This window comes from Pteropus alecto, unplaced genomic scaffold (assembly GCF_000325575.1).
Source record: "Pteropus alecto unplaced genomic scaffold, ASM32557v1 scaffold160, whole genome shotgun sequence".
Classification (NCBI taxonomy): Eukaryota; Metazoa; Chordata; class Mammalia; order Chiroptera; family Pteropodidae; genus Pteropus; species Pteropus alecto.
The window spans coordinates 1,734,217-1,754,647 of NW_006429864.1; the positions used below are offsets into that span (position 1 = coordinate 1,734,217).

Here is a 20,431-nt window from a genome sequence, read left to right on the forward strand (position 1 = left end):
GGGTGCAGAGAGTCTGTGACACTCCCTTGTCTGCCCTTCACCTCCTTGATGCTACCCTTAGGCCTCCCTCCAGCCCATCCCAGCTACCTCTCTGGCTCTTCATGGTCTCCCCACAGTGTGCACCTGCCCAGCCACCCATGCCACCATTGATCTCATCCCCGCAAGCTCATGGTGTTCACCTTCCTGGGCCCTTGTCTGTCCTTTCTCTTCCCTGAGCCGGGGACAGTTCCTCCACAGTGACGCCCATCTAGGGAAGTGTCCATGGTTCATGTGGCGCCCATATCACTGGGTTGAGAATATGGTTCTGAGGGCAGCAAGGCAGCCTGAGGTCCCACCCGCCTCATTCTTGGGCCTGCATCAGATGTTGCCCAGGGTCCCAGTGGGATCTCAGGGTCTCAGGATAGAGCTGTGAGGGTCCCCCAGGAATATAGGGTGGGCCATGCAGGCCCAGGACCCTGCTTCCCCAACCATGAAACGGCTTTCAGGGTTATTATGTAACTATGTCTAAAAAATGGAGCATGAAAGCTATTTTGGGCCTGTTGTAATGAGGGCATCTCGCTTTTGTCTTATCTTCCCGGGGCCCCTACCATCATAGGGCGGGGGCAGACAGCGTTGAAGGAGCTGCTCTTAGAAGGCAGTTTCAACACAGAACCTGAGCAAGGCTGAGTGTTGGCCTGTGGATGCTGTGGTCAGAAATCATTTATTTGGCATTGGCCCGAGGCAGCTGCTGGCAGATTGCCCTGCAGTGCCCGGATACCCAGAGGCTGGTGGGTGCTGACCCGCTGGTGTGAGGAAGGCCAGCCTCCCCGCCACATATAAGACTGCACATCCCCAGGCAGGTCAGGCACCTGTCAGAAACTTGGCCTGACGTTCTCAAGGCAGCCGGACTAAGGGAGGCCAGGATACATCACAGCAGGAGCTTCTGGGTACAACTCCCTGCCCAGGCCCAGGCCTAGGGGCCCCTTGCTGGGAGGCAACCCCCACCCCCCATTTCCTGTGGCTGGTACGCTGGCTGGTGGTTTGTGTTATCCAATTATGATGAGATTTAAAATTAAACTGCAAAGGATTCTTTCCCTCTGCTATAAGTAGAGATGTGAGCTTGCATGCCCCAGAAGCTGTGTGCACCTCGTGGTGTGTTCAGTCAAAGAAGAGAAACGACAAGTTTCAGAGTTTTCTCTCCCCATGTACAACACACGTGGACATACCTGCTCTGTGCCTCCTACCCCCTTCTCAGAGCTGGGGGGTGACCCTCCATACTCCTGAGTGTTCCAGGCAGACTTCTGTGACTCACTGGCCATATGTGACAACCCACATCTCAGTCCCCTCCTCTCTGACCTCTGTAGGGCCTTTGCACTCAAGACCTCCCCTTCCTTCCTCAACTCTGTCTAGCACATGGTCCCTCTCCATGACCTTTCAGGCAGGGAGCCCCCATCCTCATAGAACCCCTCGCTCTCTGGATCATCATGTTGGCCTATTTTTGGGTTCATGTTGTTCTCTGTCCTAGAGAGGACAAACCAGGATATCTGGTCCCAGCCCTGAGCCCAGGGAACTTGGTTACCTCGGTAATGTGGCCCTTCCTGTGTGCCAGAGAATTCTTCCCTTGCCAGCTACTTCACCCCCTACACACTTCAGTGCCCAGCCCCGCTTGGGGGCATCCCTAAAAGGGGGCAGCCTGGCTTTATCCCAGATCTGCCTTTTCCCGCACAGACCCATCTTGGAGATGATCCAGAAATTGCAGTGGGAGCGGCTTCCCTCCATCCACCTCCTACCCCACAGACAGTGTCCGCACTCTTCCCGGAGGGGAGGCCCCACCCTGGGCTGATCCTGCAGTGGTTCCAGCTCCTCGCTCTGCCAACCGATGATGTAGGAACATCTTTGTGCATAAATCTGCGTTTTGGATGATCTCCCTCAGGACAGCTTCCCAGAAGTGGGATTACCCGGTCAGAGGGCAGGAACGTGTTCAGTGGATGCTGCTCAATGGTTCTAAGGATACTGCAGGCCACCTTCCTCTCAGGATCCCAGTCATTTCTGCTGAAGCTGATGTGTGCTGGCCAGGTCCGTGTGCTGGCCAGGTCCATGTGCTGGCCAGGCTTCTGAGTAACAGTGGAAGAAACAAGCTCAGGAGGGGAGAGCGCTACCCAGTGGGCCTGGGGCTGCAAGAGAAGGCCGAGTATGGAGTTTTGGGGTGTTGCCACCGTGGGGTGGTTCTTAGTGTGGGACTTGAGGTGACACAGGATTGGGTGACTGCAATGGTTGAAGAGTGTCCCCCCAAATTTATGTCCAACTAGTACCTACGAACGGGACCTTTGGAAATAGGCTTTTTGCAGATGTCATCAAGTCAACATGTGGTTATTCTTGCGGGAGAGTGGGCCCTAAATCCCGTGACTGATATCTTTACAAGAAGACAACAGAGACACACAGGGAGAAGGCCAAGTGAAGATGGGTGGAGATGGGACCGAAGTGTCTGCAAGCCCAGGAACACCATGGATTGCGGGCAGCCACCAGAAGCCAAGAGAGGGGCCTGGGACAGACTCTGTCAGAGCCTCCAGAAGGAACCAGCCCTGCCCATACCCTGGTCTCTGACTTCTGTCCTCCAGAGCTGTGAGAGAATAAACTTCTGTTGTTTTAAGCCCCCTGGTTTGTGGTCATTTGTTCTGACAGCCCCAGGGTACTCACACAGTGCTGAAGGGAGGTAGACAGACAGGGGCTCCAGGGTCAAGGTCCCCCTGCTCCTGGAGAAGTACCCCTCCTCCAGTACCCTGCTACCCTCAAGGCTGCCTTTTGTCTGTCTTCTTTTTGTTACTAAGTAAGAAACTTTATTAACCTTGTTCCAAACTTTATTTCCAGGCTTCCTCTGCTAAATTAGTCACATAGAATGAATTGTGATCTGTAGTGTCCAAGGGGTTTGGGCTTAAAAATATCAGAGATCTCAATCTGATTGGCTCCAGAACCCAAGTAACATGAGAATGCAGTTATAGTATAAACAAGCAGCTCCAAGTCCTTTCTTCAAGCCTAAGCAGCTTCAGAAGTTGACTCAGTTTTGTTCGCCTCATTCTTGGAAGCTCCTCTGGCTACAAGCCCCTCAGCCCCAAAGCCTCCTGCTGGGCCAGGGCCGGCAGCCCTTGAGGAGGCCAGGAGACCTTGCCAAGGTTGCAGGGGAAACCGGGTGCCCTTGGCCATTCGGATGGGGCTGTGCTGTGTGCTGGCATTAGCTACCTTCCTCGAGGGCGAGCAGTAAGCATGCTCAACCATGCTGTGGGAACCTGGCACTGAGACAGATGGGGTAGGGGTGGTGCTCGTGTGCTGGTAACCCTGTGCCATGTTGGGTGGCCAGCCTTCTCTCCTGTGGACCACCATGACATGGAACTAGGGGTAGTAGATAGCCAAAATATAAAAAGCCACCCATCAGTCCAGGGCCATCTTGCAGCCTCCACCAAATGGCGATGAAAAGTGGCCTGTGCCTTCATTTGGCCCTGATGGTATCTTTGGGCTTTGCCTTGAGGCCACTTGTGGACCTTGCAAAGCATAGCTCCCCAATTCCACTCGGGGCCCCTCACACCTCTCCCAGACCTACCAGGGCTTATACAGGGCAAGGATGGGTGAGCAAACCCTGCACCCTTTCAGCCTGTTGCATAGCCCCTGCAGTCCCGACAGTGACATGCTGTGTCCCCGAGGTCAGCACATGGACATGGGGGTGGGGAGAAGTCATGCTGCTCACAGCATCCCACTCCAGCCCTGTGGATGCGGTGCCCAGATGCAGGCCAGAGGGAAGTGTGTGCCTTGCTGAGCTCTGTGCCCTCTGAGGCCCCAAAACCCTGTTGCTCAACCCAGTGCACCCAGGACCTTGGGGTGGGGCTGGTGTTGGGTCAGGGAGGGTTCCCCCCAGGACCTTCCAGGAAGATATGTCTTGGGTACAGGCCCTTTGGTGGCTCTCAGTGTCCTGAGTGCACTGTTGTGTCACCAGCCCCTGGGTTTCTGGACCAGGCATTCACTGCCCCCACACTGTCCTGGTTTGTGCTCCAGCGTTGCCCTCCCTGCTGCTCCGCAGTGACCGCCCATCAGAGCTGGCCTGGCCTCATCCTCCTCCCTCCTTCCCAGGCCTCCACTTCTGCCTGGACACTTACTCACTCATTCTTTACCCTAGAGTATCAGCTTGAGGGTCCCTGTCCTCGTCTCTTCCCAGCTATCCAGTCTCGGGCTTAAAACAACAGAATTTTATTCCCTCACAGTTCAAGAGTCATTGGATTTAGGGACTTCCCTAAATACAGATGATCTCATATCGAGAGGCTTAACTAGTTACATCTGTGAAAACTCCATTTTCAAACAAGGTAACATTCTGAGGTTCTGGGTGAGCATGAATTTTGGGGGGCATTGGTCAGTTCAGCATGGGGGTTAAGCTGATTCACTTGGCTGTTGTAGCTCCCATGGCCTTACAGTGCCTGTAATGCTCTCTAGATGCTCCCACCCATCCCCAAGCCCATGACCCTAATGAGCAGGCATGTCACTTTACTTTTGGGGAATTTATTCTGTAAATGCTGCCCATGATTTTCTGCTCATTGTGTCGCAGCCACCCAGCAGCCCTAGAGGGGCACACACTGCTTGTCACCCCCACCTCACTGACTCGGGTTCTCCAGGGCTAGGCGCAGAGAAGGCCCCTCCCCACAGGCCACCCTGTACTCTGAGGACTCCTGCCAGGAGAGTCCAGAGGTCCCTGGTCCTGGCTGGCTGTGGGGCAACTCCAAGCTTCCCAATTCCAGAAAGCAGCTATGGATGGTCACTTCCTGAGGTTGGCATTGGTCCCAGAGGTGCCCGCAGAGGCCCAGCAAGCAGGGTCTCCCAGTTGTCAGGGCCCACTGGCCCACTGGACAGACACAGGCAGGCATCATATCCCAAAGAAGGTGCCATGACTGAACTGTGTCCCCCAAATTCACATGTGGAAGCTCTCACCCCCATTGTGACTGTATGTAGAGATGGGGCCTGAAAGAAAGTGATTCAGGTGAAATGAGGTTATATGGGTAGGATCCTAATCCAATAGGACAGGTGCCCTTATGAGAAAAGAAAGAGAGTCCGTTCCACACACACTTGGGGAAAGGCCAATTGAGGACATGGCAAGAAGGCGGCTTTCTGCAACGCAGAAAGAGGGGCTTCACCAGGACCCCACCCCGCTAGCATGCTGGTCTCAGACTCCTAGCCTCCAGAACTACGAGAAAGACGTGTCTGTTGTTTAAGCCACCCAGTCTATGGTACTTTGTTATGGCAGCCTGAGCTAAGACAGAGAGTTGTTTTGGAAGTGGGGGTCAGGGAGGTCTTCCTGAGGAGGTGATATATGAGCTGAAACCAAGTGATGAAAAGGAGCTCCATGGAAGATTTCTGAAAAGGGCGGGGTGGGTGCAAGTGCCCAGAGGCAGAAGGCAGGGCCTTGTGGGCTGCCAGTGGGAAGTTAGGTTTGCCAGGAAAAGAGCCTGGATTGTAACTGAGGCCTCTCCTGTTGCTGGGGTGACTTCAGGGCAAGCCTGTCTTCTCTCAATACCTCAGTTTCTCCACTTTTAAAGCAGAGGTGAAGCTGAGCCTCCCCCGCTTAGGCTGCTTCGAGGCCCCAGTCAGGGTGGGTACCCAGCTGGCTGGCGGGGCCGGGGTCTCATTCTGCAGGAGAGAGGCCCCTACGAGCCAGCTGTGCTATGCTTAGACCCCGAGGGACCCTTCACACATCTCAGCCGGAAGGTCTGTGCTCAACAACCACACCAACAGGGAAACAAACGAGTTCCCAGTGGACCCTCTGATTCAGCCGGGGCTGGGAACTTGGCAGCGACCACAGAGCCTGATTAAAGGCATTCCGAGGCACGCTTGGTGTTTGTGTATCTGGTTCTGTATTTACACTTTGGGAACTAGCGAGGAGGCAGCTGGGGAGTGTCTCAGTCAGCTGGGGGGCCGGGTGACTCAGCCTGGAATCCACACTCGGCCACACGCCTGTGACGCTTTCATTCATTCCCTCATTCATTCATTATTCCCTTCCTTGCTCGGCAGACGTGTAGTGATAAACTCCAGTGCCCCAAGCATGTTTCCAGGGGTCAGCCAGGCTCTTCTCACCGTAGAACCCTCAGTCAGTGTGGTGGCCAGCCGTGAGGTGGGACCAGGCAGCAACAATGTTAACAGGAATTAACTCAAAATCAACCAAAGACCTAAATGTAGGAGCTAAATCTATAAAACTTCTAGAAGGAAACAGAGATGTAACTCTTTCTGGCTTCGGAATAGGCGATGGATTTTTAGATGACACTGAAAGCACAAGAAAAATAGATTAATTGGACTCTATCAACATTAAAAATTTTGTGCATCAAAAGATTATCAAAAAAGTGAAAAGAATCCACAGAATGGAAGAAAATATTTGCAAACCATATAGCTGATAAAGAATTAATATCCAGAATATAAAAAGTCTTATGACTCAACAAGGAAAAGACAACTCAGTTTAAAAATGGGCAAAGGACTTGACAGATATTTCTCCAAAGATGATACAGAAATGGCCAGCAAGATATGAGAAGGTGCCCAACATCACTAGTCACCAGGGAAATATAAATCAAACCCGCAATGAGATATGTCACACCTATCAGGATGGCTACTATCAAAACAACAGAAACCAACAAGTATGGGCGAGGATACAGAGAAATTGGAACCCTTGTGTATTGCTGTGGGAATGTAAAATGGTGCAGCCACTGTGGAAAACAGTATGACCATTCCTCAGAAATTAAATACAATTACCATATGACAGCCATTCCACTCCTAGGGATATACCAACAAGTTTGAAAACAGGGACTCAAACAGATACTTGTGCACCCATGTCCACAGGAGCATTGTTCACAATTGCCAAAAAGGTGGAAAAAGCCCACGTGTCCATCAGTAGATAAAGGATAAACACAATATAGTCCACACACAATGGAACATTATTCAGCTGTGAAAAGGAGTGAAGCACTGACATACTACAGTGTGGACAAATCTGGGAAACATCATGCTGAGTGAAAAAAGCCAGACACAAAAGGCCACATAGTGTGCAATTCCATCTATATGAAATGTCCAGAACAGGCAAATCCATAGAGACAAAGTAGATTAGCGATTGTCAGGGACTTGGTGGGAGCGGGGAGATCATCTCCCTTTGGGGTGATAGAATGTTCTGGAACTAGATAGAGATGATGGTTGCACAACATTGTGAATGTGCTACATTCTACTGAACTGTACATGTTAAAGTGGTTTGTTTCATGTTATGTGAATTTTGTTTTGATAAAAAAAGTTTAAAAAGAGAGAAAAGCCGTCTCCAGTCTTCCTGGCTGGGTACCTGCAGGCACAGCCCTCTCTCCCGAAGACTGGGTTTCCAGTCCTTTCCAGAGTGGATAGTAGAGGCATGAGGAGAGACAGCACAGCCCATGGACATGTGGCATGGATGGTCATTGCTATCGGTCGAAGCCAAAGGATGAGGGATGGGGAGTCCCAAGTCAGAGCTGGTGGCCCTTGGCCCTCCTCTCCCTGGAATGACTCTACCTGGGGTGTTTGGTGCTATCCTTTGTGGCCTTAAATGTTCACAGGTGTGCACATGTCACCTCAACAAAGCAGTGCAGAGAGGCCCAGTTGGGGAATGGAGCCTAGGAGGAGCCGTCTGCCCTCCTTGAACTCACCACCTGCTGCTTGAGCTGAGACTGGGAGGGCCACCTGGGGCTAAGCCTGGAAAGGAACCTGGAGGGACTCAGCCAAACAAACTGGATGCACACACCCATCAGAAAGCAGTGGCCTTGGAAAACCCACTGAGGGCTCCACAAAACTTAGATCCTTTCAGGGCTCTTGGGGGCTCCCTGGATGTGCCCCCACAGCTGTTGGAACACTTGGAGAACCCAGCGAATCCCTGCCCCCCACCCCGCCCCCTCCCTGTCCTCCGTCCTAGAAGTGTGCTGGATGGAGCTGGCAAGGGGGCAGCCTGTGCTCTCCGCCTTCCTGTTGTGTGGGTGGTTCTCAGATTGAGCCTCAGGCTGGGGCACATGCTGTCTCTGCACTTCAACAGCTGTCTGTTCCTTGGACCTCAGTTTCCCTGAGGTTGGGGCAGGGATCTCATATGGGTGCTACCCTGCCTGAGATCCTGAGTCTGTCCAGCTCTTCCTGTGCTCAAATGTTGCCTGTTGTCACTCATTACCCATGTGTGTGTGGTCCTCCTGAGGCCAATAATCTGATGGGAGGAGACAGATCTCAAGTGGTTTTGGACAGTGAGCTGTGGAGGAGGTGACCCTGATGGGGAGAGGTACACAGTGCTGGGCTGGCCTAGTGGGAAGAACCTCTTGAGGAGGCAGCACCAGTGCAGAGCCCTCAAGGCAGCAACCCGTTCAGTTGGTAGAGCCCAGTGGTCAGGGAGAGTGGAGAGTCAGACTCAGCAACCTTCATGGTGTGGGGGAAACTGAGGCCCACTTGGATCACTGGGCTTCTTCCTGGCCCTTAGCCTGACCTGCCTGTGGAGAACAGAGCTCAGCCTTCAGCACATCTGCTCCCCTTAATCTCATTAGAAGGTCGGCCAGTTGCCATGGCAATTGCTGACAGGCCTGACCAAGGCTGGCTTGTCTAGAGAGCCAGGCCTGGGAGGGACTGGCAGGTAGGGGTGTCACCACATCCTGTGTAGAAGGGTCCCTGAGGACTGGGGGCTGCCCTGAGAATTGGCTGCATTCATCATCATACCACGTCTTCCCAGGGCCACTGGCTCCTGTTCCCCAGCCCTGTGGTCCCTACTCCACTCAGCCTTGTAGATGCTGTCAGGTTGGGGGGATATGCCGAGCAGGGGCGTGAGCACTGACAGGAGCTGGAGATGTGTACTGTGCTGGGTGACCCCACCCCTGCAGGGTCCTGTCAGCAAGGTGGGGCCAAGGGAGGCCAGAGAAGCCACCATTTACACAGGGCTCTTCAGGGGAGGAGTCTGGTGGAGACAGGGGAGAAGGAGTTTGTGCATGTGGGGCTCAGGAACAGGATGTGTCGGGGTGGGGGTTCTGCCTAGAAATGAGGGGCCCATGGATGGGGTGAGGAAGCTGGAGAGGGAAACAGAGACAGAAGGAGGCTATGGTCCTCTGGAACCGTACTGTTCTTGAGAGGTGGCAGCTATGCAGGCTTCTGCCACACAGCTCAGACACAAAAAGGGCACAGGGTTGGCCTCGGGTCTGAGGTAAGCTGTGCCCAGGCAGGGGAGGGGGCTCTGGCCTGTTTTGTCCCTCGTGACTGTGGGGAGGGACACAGTAGGGTGTTCACGTCGGAGACAGATCCTGGGCTGAGCCCCAAAGACGCTGAAAACCACCTGGGAAGGAATAGCAAGGTCAGCCTCCCTCCCCACTCCACATAGCTCACAGGAAACAGCTGTTTACCTGGGTGAGGTGCTCTGCTGGGCGGGCAGCCAATTCCAGGGCCTCACTTCCCCTCCTGTGTCTGAGCCCCCCAGGAAGCCGGGCGATACGGGGGAGCGGGCAGTGTCTGCGGCCAGCCTGAGGAGGCTGCCAGGAGCTGTTTGTGAGGGAACTGAGCAGCCTTGTTGTGTATACAGAGTCGACCCTAGCAACCGCCCCAGCCTGGGGAGAGACACCACCCCTCCCCATGTGCCCGGCCACTGCCCCTTGTTCATGACGCCTGCCTCCCACAGTAGTGTGATGGGCTTTGGGTGGTGCCACCCAGATCAGGACATCTGCCATTGTTCCCACAAAGTGGAATTGGCTGCTTGAGAGAGAATAGGCAAGTCCCAGGCCAGGTCCCAGGCAGGTCCCATGGCCAGAGGCAGCCATGGCCAGCTAGGCTCCTGGTTCTGAGGCTTGGACCAGCAGGACGAGTCCCCATTTGAGTGACAGGCAGAGGACTGTGCAGAGATGCAGCCAGCCCGGATGAGGGCCATCTGCTGGGCCCAGCCCCATGGAGGTGAGGGGGAGGGGCAGGGGGCTCAAGGAAGGACAGGCAGAAGAAGCCTGGGGCCTTGGGCAGGACCCTTGAACTCAGGCGGGGCCTGGCAGACATGCTCATCCTGTGTGTGCTGCCGGAGAAATCCACATCCTGCACTTTGAAAGCCAGCACTATGTTTCTGAGCCGGTCCCAACGATTCAGGCCATTGGAAAAAAGATTTCTTTTGTGTTGGGGCGTCAATTCACAGCCTCTGGCCTGCGCCCGGGAACGCAACCTTTGGCTGTGATGAGAAATGGCTCCCCCGGGTGGGTGAGGGGCCTCCTCCTAGGTTCCAGGCTCTCATTCACAAACCTGCCGCAAACCTGCTGTGTCAGCCAGCAAGGAAGGCTCCCCCAAGTTCACAGAGTCTTGGGTACGGCCAACCAAGACCCCTTGGGTTTCTGATTCTGCTGGTTTGGGTGGAGAGACACCTGGCTCCTTTGAGAGTCCCATTACCTTTGTGACTGGTGCCACCGACCTCGACCTGCCACTTGGGTTCTTTCTGTGTCCTTGGGGGTGGCGTTCTGTGGGGTGTGCTGAAGAGGACCCCTTAGCCCCTGCTGCAGCTGCCAGTTTCTCTCTTACAGCTTCAGCTCCAGAAGTCGCAATACCTACAGCTGGGCCCAAGCCGCGGCCAGTATTACGGTGGGTCCCTACCCAACGTGAACCAGATAGGGAGTGGCACTGTGGATCTGCCCTTCCAGGTGAGCCCCCCTCTCGCCTTCTTCCCCCACGGCCTCCCTCGGAGCTTTCCCTGGCCTTTCACCTGGGGCGCTTCCACTCTGGGCAAGCGCGTGTGCGTGTGTGATGGCTGCTGCGGACAGCTGGGGTCAGCAGATAATTGCCGCAGCCCTTCCTCCCAGCCCCCGCCTACTCCTTTCTTGCTCCTGGGAAGGCCTGTCCAGGCCTCGCCCAGATCCCCCTCGGCCAGTCCCCTGTCAGCAGACCCTGCAGTGAGGCCTCAGTCTGGCTGCGAGTGTTTCGGCAGCCGCTACACCTGTTGGCCGGCTGTGCGGCAGTGGGAACCGCTTGGGGCCTCTGGGGTTTGGCTCCGTCAGCCTCACTAATCCGCAAGCCCAGCGGTTCTCAGAAGGAGGCCCCTTGGCCTGACCCCACTTGTCTGCAAACGTTTCTTGGCAGAGACCCACACAGCACGGCTCCCGCAGGCCGCAGGGCCCCCGTGTACATCCTTATCATAAATAACGAGAGATAAGGCTCACCGCCTGGGCGCAGGGCCGGCCTCTTCCCCCAGGGCCATGACTGACTCTGGTCTACAAGTGGAAGAAGGGGCAAGATGGGTCAGAGAGACAGGGCTGAGAGCTGGGCCACCCCCAGCACTGTGTCATCTCTGCAGAGACAGGTCCACAGACAGCCACACTTCCACTCCATTGCTGGGACAGGGCCCCAGAAACAGCCACATCTGTCTACCTGCTGATAGGCCTGGGGGCCGTCTCTCAGGGAGCTCACCCCTCACCCACCCACTCAAGTCACCCCCCAGCTCCTACTTTTCCCGCTGCTGGGATGTAGCAGGCCACCAGCTGGGGTCCCACAGGCTGGCTCAGAGTCTACACTTAGCTCAGCTTTGGGCCAGTGGGCATGATCCTCCTTGGATAGCTTTCTCATTGGAACAGATGTTTGGGGCCATTATAATGACCAAAAGCTGACTTCTTTGTCAGGGCACTTTTAAGTCGGGCTTCTCCCCTTTCTCCCTAGCTCTCCCCTTCTTTGTCTTCCCATCCCCTCCTCCTCTGAGGAGAGTGTCTCTCTGGGCACCCTGAGCTTGCCCTGCCTGGACTAGCGTAAAGCCCCTGGGACCGAGGGTGCCGGGGCCTGTTGGGGTCCCAGGAGACCAGGTGAGGCCGGAGCATCACAGAATTTTGGTTCTTTGCATTTCCAGCCCAGCGGATTTCTGGGGGAGGCCTTGGCTGCGGCTCCTGTCTCTCTGGTAAATGAGCCCCTGGGCTGAGGCCATTGGTGTCCTCAGCGTGGCCACCCCCATGGCCTGGCGGGAGGTATCCCATTCACCAAATGGAAACATCTGATCTGCTCTCCCCTGTCTGGGGAAGTGCGTGTGGTTGCGTGGAGAGACCCCGCCTGGGGATCTGAGCATGCGCACCAATGCTGCATGGTTGTTCCTGTGATACGCACATATGTGTGCGCAGATCCTAGATGCGACCTGGCGAGCTGGGCTGTGGCCAGGCCAAGCTTCTCTCTGTCTCTGGCTCTGCTTCAGCCACCTCAGTTTCCCCTCTACCATCTAGGCATCTTTGGGAGGAGGTTAGTGGCCTCTGCCCTCTGATGTCCTTGTCTGGTGGTGAGATTCCCTCCCTCTCAGTCACGGCCATCTGTTGGCCCCAAGCCAACAGGATCCTTGCTGAGTTGGAGAAAGTCAGGAGTCTCAGACACTGGGAGAGCAGTCAGCCCTGAACACCAGCTGAGGCATTTGGATGGGTAGGGAACAGCAGGATACTAGCCATGGCAATCTTCAGGAAGGAAATCATTTTTTGCCTGGCTGCCCAGAGAAGACAGAAGGGCCCACGGACCAGATGGCTGGCTAGGGGGACAGGCTGCATTCAGAGCTGACTAAGGCTACCAGTCTCACCCTAATCAGATGGTGAGGAGCCCCATGGCGGAAGGGATGGCAGAGAGCAGGCTCCTGGGGGCCTCAGCGGCATTGAGCTGGGAGAGGGAGCAGGGCCTGGCCAGGGCCCTTGTGCCAGCCTCAGGTGCTGGAAGGAAGCCCTATCCTGCACTTGGCTCTCCATGATGCCAAAATGTGGTGGGGGAGGGTGCTGGGGGGCCACGTCTCAGTTGAGACCAGCCCTGGGCTTAACAAGGAGCCTCTGGGAAGCCAGCACTTGGCTGGGTGGGCCCCTTGACGTCCTCAGTTGGAAGGCCTGGGCTGTCTCTTGGCAGCCCCTCCAGGAATGACGTAGGTGGGGAGAGGAGGCCAGCCAAGCCCGAGAGAAAGAACACGGAGGCCTGTCTGTACCTGGTGAGGCTGCGGGGTGCTCAGGCCGTCTGCACCCCTGGCACCCTGGCCGGCATCAGCCCCGAGCTTGTGCCGTCCTGCCTGGCCCGTGCATGCCAGCCACACTGCACGCCTGCTGCCCCGGCACCTGGGGTCCCCAGCTCGCCCCTACCACTGCAGTACTCAGAGACCAGGGGCCTGGCTGAAGGAGGAAGCCCATTTGGGCTGTCGGGTGGTGGCCAAGGGTATCTCGGGAGTGGGAGGCCCTGAGGTCATATCCATAGCTGATAATCGTTTTTTTTTTTGGGTTTCTCTCTTGTTTTGTTCCCATCATTTCCTCTCCCCTTGCTGGCCCCCTCCCCACACCCAGACACCCTTCCAGTCCTCAGGCCTGGACACTAGCCGGACCACCCGGCACCATGGGCTGGTGGACAGAGTGTACCGGGAGCGTGGCCGGCTTGGCTCCCCACACCGCCGGCCCCTGTCGGTGGATAAACATGGACGGCAGATATCCTTTTCCAGAGGACTTGGGTGGGAGTCTGGGGCCCTGTTACTGACTGCAGGACCCCGAGTTTATCTTGCTGATGGAACTGCCAGCTCGGGATGGATCAGGTCTGACCCAGCACACTTCCCAAAGAAGGCAGTGAGGCAAGCTGAAGAGCCTTAGCCTAGGTCAGGGCTGTGGGGCACAGGGAGCAAAGATGCAGAGCTGTCCATTGGAGTATGCAGCCTGAGATGAGTTGAGCAAGGTGATGCTTGGTCACATTGTGCTCGGATGCCTGGCTGGGCAGTGGAGTCCAGGGAAGCTGTGATCAGGGTGCTCACACATCAGGGCCATGTTGGTGGGCCCTTCTGGGGGCCATGTGGATGACAGCCCAATCAAGGCAATGGGGCTGAGGGGATCCAAGCCAGACCCAAATAGATCCAAGGGAGACTTGATCTGAAGACACAAAACTCGAGTCCACACCTCAGCCAAGCAGAGAGATCATCAGGAGTCCCCCTGACTTCGCTACTTTGTGGTGTTTAGCCAATCAACCTCCCCACCAAGAGTCTGAGCACTGTTCTGAGAGAGCCCGCCCCACCCCCCTTTGCTTTCTAGAATAGAGAAGGCTGTTCTTTCCTGGTTCTGATTTCCATGGCTAGAGGTGTCTGACCAGCTGGGCCCCAGATGGAGCCTGCAGGTCCTAAGACCTGCCCCATCAGCCCAGAATTAAGAGTCAAGACCTAGGTCAACTGAACTAGACTCACCACTGCCCCCATGAACCCTGGTGTCATGGCTGTGACCCCTCTTGGAAGGGGCACAGCCCACACGTGTGCTTGCAAGGGGGTGAGTGTGCTGAGTGTTAGGTGGATGGAGCCGCCTCCCTGGGCCACTCACAGCCAGGCAGGGAAGGCCCCCACCATCCTGCAACCCCAGCTGTTTGCTGGCTCCCAGCAGCCTGGTCACCAGGTTTCTGAGGCTCAGGTGGAGCCCGAGCTGACAGTGCTATCCTCTTAACTCACAGTCAAGCGGACAGCTGCCCTTATGGCACGGTGTACCTCTCGCCGCCTGCGGATACCAGCTGGAGAAGGTCAGTGACCCAGAGCCGGCCTCCAATACTCTTGTTGGAAACAAAACTAAACTTAAATCATGGTCATGTTTGGAAAACCAATACGAAGTCACTTTAAAGTGACAAAACTAAAAAGCATCCAGAAGTTTCTAGAAATCAGCTTTATTTTTCTTTTTTAGGCAAAGTTGAAATTATATTAGATATTCAGTGTTAATAGCTTGCTTTTTCTTCGTTTACTCCTGTGTTTTCCACATTGCTAAATGGTCATGAAAATTTGATTATGAAAGTGTTATACATTTATTACTAGAAGATTAGAAAAATACATAAATATTCCTAGAGGAGGGAAAAACACCCATAATGCCATCATTAGACCTAGAAAGGCTTAAATAACAATAATAAGAGTTTATATAAATAACTATGATAATACAGGTGATGGCTGCACATCAGTGCAAATACAATTAATGCCACAGAAGTGTACAGTTAATGGTTAAAATGGTAAATTTTATGTCATATGTTACTTTACCACACATGGAAAATAGATATGTGTATAGGCAATACATATCTATACAAGACCAAAAGTAAGCAAGCAAACTGTTAAAAATATATATATGTATATAATGTGATACTTAATATGACATGTAGTTCAATAATATAAATTCCCACTAAGTACAGATCACATATCAGGCCTCATTCAACCATCACATACATTAACTAATAGAAGATGCACCGACCATTGTAGACATAAGGAAATTGAGCGCAGAGAGGTCAGAACACTTGCTCAGGGACGCACAGATGGTGGGGGGCCAGGACCCCAAATTTCTCCTCACTTCTCAGCCGGCCCTGGGGTCAGAGATTTGTCCAGTCTTTTGTAACCTGTACTTTCTGAACGAAGTTTCTTTCACATCACTCTCAGTGGCTGGGATGTCCTCACTGGGTGCATGAGGCTCTTATTCTCATCCCTGAATTACCAGCCTTGAAGCTGGACCTGTCCTTTGCATGTCCACCCATCTACTCTTGGGTACCCACAGTGTCCTGGGCAGCTAAAGGCTGTTCTGGGGACCCACCCTTCAGGAACTTGTGCTGGGATCAGATTGAGTCACCCTGTCCCCTGTTGGGGGAGTGGGTGCAGAGCAGAGGGCGGAGCTCCCAGCAGCATTTGGGGTGATTGCAACAAGAGCCACCCCACCCTCACCCTCGCCATTTTCTCAAGGCATCCCCCAGGGGCTGCATTCCTTCTGGAGGCCTTCTCTGAGCCTCATGTTGCTGCCTTTCCTTCCTACTCATTACATCTGGTTTGTAACAGCATTCCAGAGGTCAGTGTTGCCTGTTGGTATTTGTCACCAGAAGGCTAGGCTCTGTGGGACTGTTGGGCCCTGTCTTTGGAAGGTTTCAGCATGAAGGCTCCATCCTTTTCCTAAAGTTGAAAAGTGCACAGAGGGGGTGGAAATGGGCAGAGGCAGGTTAGGATAGAGGGACATCCCTTCTGCAAACAAGCTTTGTAGACAAAAACCACGGAAAATTTATGAGAATAATGCTCAGGTGCAGCAACTCACAAAAATGACCCACTACTGCTGCTCTGTCCCATCAGGCATGTCCTGGACCAAGTAAAGCCAGGGCTGTCCCTTTGTCACCCTCAGGGCCCAGGCTCACTGTCTCTCTCCTCTTCCCAGGACCAATTCTGACTCTGCCCTGCACCAGAGCACAATGACGCCCACCCAGCCAGAGCCCTTTACGGGTGGGTCTCAGGATGCACACCAGAAAAGAGGTATGGACAGGGCACGTGGCCATCTTTCTTCAGATCAGACAAGTCCAGTGGTGGCTCCTGCGTTGCCGGAGGTCAGAAACTCATGAGTGGACACATCTGAGAAGGAGGACGCAATGAGTGCTGTGGGACAAGGGGACAGGATCAGAGAAACTTTTCAGAGCTGGTGCTATTTGAGTTTGATTTTTGAAGAGAGTGCAGGAGTTTTCTAGGCAGAGAAAACAGGCCCTGCAAACAACCATTGGCTTCTGTTCATGGATTCAGGGCATAGTCACACAGTCTGGGGGCCTTGCAGGTTCTTTCATACATAGGGGACAGCAAGCTCAAGCAAAAGGGGCAGTTATCAGCTTATGACTGAGCAGACCAGAGCTAGATGTTCACCTGCAGCTTGATCCAGGGCTTCACACTGGGCCATTTCCTGGCTCTGCTGCTGAGAACCTTCCTGGTCCATAGCCCTTGGGTCCATCCTGGCCATGGTGAGTGGGAAAGAGGCTGGTTCTTTCCCAACTTTTGCCCAGAACTCCTCTCTAACTGAGCCATGCACACAGCCTTGCATCTGGCCAGGCCCACAGTTACTACTCAGAGCTGGGCACAGAGGCAGTGAATATCCTGAGACCTTTTAGGAGGGCACATACCATCTTAAAAACAAGGGCAGGATCACCCAGAGAGGGGAGCACAATGCTGTGAGGCCAGACCCAAGAAGCCCCATAGGGGATCTGATCTGGCCCAAGACACTGAAACCAAACAATTAATCACATATAGTTAAGGCCTGAACGCTTACCACCTTTCGGTAGCAGTTCACTGTGTGGGTATATAAACATACCAGGGAGATTCTGTGCACGGAAGGAGGATTGTCCACCAGAACTTCACCCCTTGGAAGGGGGTGTCTCTCTACATTCCATCTTCCTGGGGCCCCAGCTCATCGGGCAGTGAAGCAAGATTGCAGAAGATAACTGTCTCTGTAATAAAAGCCAGGATTCCTAACGCCCAGGGGTGACAAAGACAGTGCCTGGCGCTTCCCTCCTGTTTCCTACGCTAGTGACAGTTCTGAGGTGGCCGTCTCCATGGTGGGGCCTCCAGGAATATGGGCTTTTGGGGTAGGCAGGTTGGGCAGATGTCACCATCCCCTGGGAGTCTCTTGACAAGAGAAGGAAGCTGCAAACCTGGGACTCTTGGTAGTTCAGTCTAATTGTCCTTGTGGTGGGAGGGAGACAGGTCACCAGTTACCATTTCTCTAGGAGGAACCCAGACAGTGACGGGGTCAGGGCTTAGCCTGGCTGCCTTCCCACCTCCCGCAGCCCAGCCCTTCCAGATTTCAAGAAGGAGGAGTTGACCCATCTGGCTGTGAGTCAACTTCAAGTAAAAACAACCTCCAAAAGGCATGAAGAAATTGAGTCTCATCAAGAAAATGTTTAATCTCGTTATTACTGAAATATCCAAGGAAAGGGGCCTTTATACACAGCTGGTTCTACAGCCTCAAATGATGCCCGTCTGGTCCCTCCTTCCTTCCTCTGGTGCTGGCTGGCATTGTGACTAACTCATGGGGCCACAGCTACCATGGTGGATGCGCTCAACCTAGCTGACATTGAGGGATGTGGCTGGCCTAGGTCCCTGTGCTGACAGCTCCAGAAGGAGGGCAGGTGTCCATAGGATCATGGCCACTCATAGGAAGCAAGGACAGGTCCTCAGCTGTAGCCTGAGACCCAGGTTTGTCTAGCTGGGAGGCCGAATCAATGCATGTCATCAGCTCTAGAGCTTTCATTTTCATTTTAAGTCACAGGTTCTCTTACTTACTGTTTTATAGGTTTTTGTTTTTTAAATGAAACCCTTTTGTACTTCAGTACAATACTCTGAAGTCACTATTGGGGCAATTACACTCCAGTTACAGTTGTGACTGTCAGGGAGGTACTCGCCTGGTGCCACAGGCAGCTTTAGAGAGAGGCCTTTTCTGACTCTCCTTCTCCCCCCACCCTACCCCAGTCTTACTGCTAACAGTCCCGGGAATGGAGGAAACCACATCGGAGACAGACAAGAACCTTTCCAAGCAAACGTGGGACACAAAGAAGGTAAGAGCCTACGGGCTTTTGAAAGCAGTTTCCCTCTTGATCTTTTCTTAAGCACAGCCAGGCAAAGATGGCAAAACAGCACACTGGGGGAGCTTCACCCTCCCTGAAGTAAGGCCTTCACTCAGATTTGACCACTCGCATCAGCTGGTTTAACATGAACGCAAGCTTGTTACACTGGTAAAGAATTAAAACCTATGCTTGCTTCCATAACATTTACACTAAAATTAGAGAATATAGGGATTAGCATGGTCCCTGCACAAGAATGACGCAAGGACATCCAAATGTGGTGTTGCCATAAAGAGAAGATGGCGAGTGTTAGGGAAACACCCTGACACCCTGGCAGTGAGAAGAGGGTGGCAGAGTCCAGCACCGTGGTCAGACTCCCTTTAACTGTGCAAAATGATGCATCTGTGAGGATGTCAGTAAAGGGACTGTTTCGGGTTCATGAGGGGTGGGGTGGAGGAATGACGGGTGAATTCTTAATACTGTTTATGTGGAATGCTTTTGAAAAGATTCTTTAGAAAGTCGTTGTCAAGGCGTTTTGAAAAAATCTGGTAACAAAGTAAGTGTTACTCCCAGAACGAAGGAGCCTGTGGCCAAGTAAGAACCTGTTCCACCATCATTCTCTGCAGAGGCTCAAGGCCTGCTGGTCACACAACCCCCTCAGGGGCCCCAGTCACTGCCAGTTGGGAGTTCTCCCCTTGACGGGTATGTGGGTGGGTTGGCCCAGCCCTCCCTGGCGGGTCCACGTTCTTGCCTGATAATCCCTAAAGAACACAGCATCAGGAGTGTCTGCCTGAGGGCCCCAGAGGCAGACAGGAATTAGGGAATGTGACATAGTGGAGCCCCCATCAGCACGCAGGCTCTGTCCGGTCATGTCTGCCGCCACTGGAAGAGAGTTTTCTGCTTTGTCCTTGAACAAGAGTCTGGAGTCTGCAGTTCTTGGGTGTCAATAGCATCCCCAGCTCACAGAGGAGAAACTAGGGTCTTATTGCCAACAGGGTTTCCATGGGACCCTTCCCCCACAAGCCAGCCTACAGGGTGGCCAGAGTCCCTATCCTCAGGTAGTGGGATACTGGGATCCCCGAGGGAGAAACAACTCTGGGCATCATGGGAAGACAGGTCAGCTTAGGGCAAGGTGGTGTCCTCTGTGTGTTTAGGGCAACTGGTCCTAGTTTCCTCAAACTTCCCCATGTGATGTCCTTCCTGGTATGGATAGACAGACACTGAGCAGAGGCAACCCGTTCCCTGGTGCCCCCTACCCTGATCTGGGAATGCATGGGAGGTTAGCCTTGGGCACCCAGGTTTCCAGTGGCCCTACTGCAGAGATGGCGGCTGACAGCCATGGCACAGCCGTCAGGGGTTGAGATATAAAGAGCAGGCAGCATATTCCCCCCAGATGCTGGCTCTGACAAGGGACCACCTCATCCCTGGACTGTGTCACCTTATGGGAAGACAGAGCAAAACTGGGTCAGACTGTAGGGAGATCCTCTCTACTCAACTCTTGGTTTTGCCCCTGGACATGTCTGGAGCATCGCCCCCCCTCCCCCGCAATCCCTCAGGAACACCCATTTGTCTGCGGGACTCCCTGGGACTCCATAAACTCTTCTTGAGCATCACTTAGCCCTCCTGGGGAGATAGGCCATGCCACGAGGAGGCTGCTCAGCATTTGCTGTCTCTTCTTTCAGACGGGATCCAGGCCCAAGTCCTGCGAGGTCCCTGGAATCAAGTAAGTCACAGTGGGCCCTCCCTGCATGCCCACAGACACCAGGGGCTGCTCATCAGAGTGCAAGTCCTGATGAAGATGCCAGCTGCTGCTAGCCACCTAGCCAAGGCTCACCGTGGGGGTTGCTCCCACACCTCAGACACACCCTGTACCCTGGCAGTGAGAGGATCCTCACCCCATTTCCTGTCTCACAGAGATAGGCTACTTCCTAAGGTCCCATTGGAGGCCTGGGCTGATGGTTGTTATCTTAAGTGTGGAAGTACCTAATCACAGGGTGTCATTTTGCACCTGTCCCCTCCTGCCATTGCCTCGTCTTCTGGGGGGAAACAGGCAGCCGCCATCCAAGAACTTAACCCCCCATGTCTGGCCTTTTCCCAGCATCTTTCCATCCGCCGACCAGGAAAACACTACAGCCCT

General features: G+C 54.0%; 1 protein-coding gene across 1 annotated transcript in view; it reads left to right on the forward strand.

The window, feature by feature from the left end:
- CRTC1 (CREB regulated transcription coactivator 1) overlaps window positions 1–20,431 on the forward strand; it is a 54,609-nt gene that overhangs the window by 18,136 nt on the left and 16,042 nt on the right. The window contains exons 2-9 of the mRNA XM_025044039.1: window positions 10,527–10,643; window positions 11,837–11,884; window positions 13,281–13,522; window positions 14,416–14,481; window positions 16,131–16,225; window positions 18,203–18,288; window positions 19,977–20,017; window positions 20,393–20,431. Of these exons, the coding sequence (XP_024899807.1) occupies window positions 10,527–10,643; window positions 11,837–11,884; window positions 13,281–13,522; window positions 14,416–14,481; window positions 16,131–16,225; window positions 18,203–18,288; window positions 19,977–20,017; window positions 20,393–20,431 (734 nt within the window). The remainder of the gene's footprint in view (window positions 1–10,526; window positions 10,644–11,836; window positions 11,885–13,280; window positions 13,523–14,415; window positions 14,482–16,130; window positions 16,226–18,202; window positions 18,289–19,976; window positions 20,018–20,392) is intronic.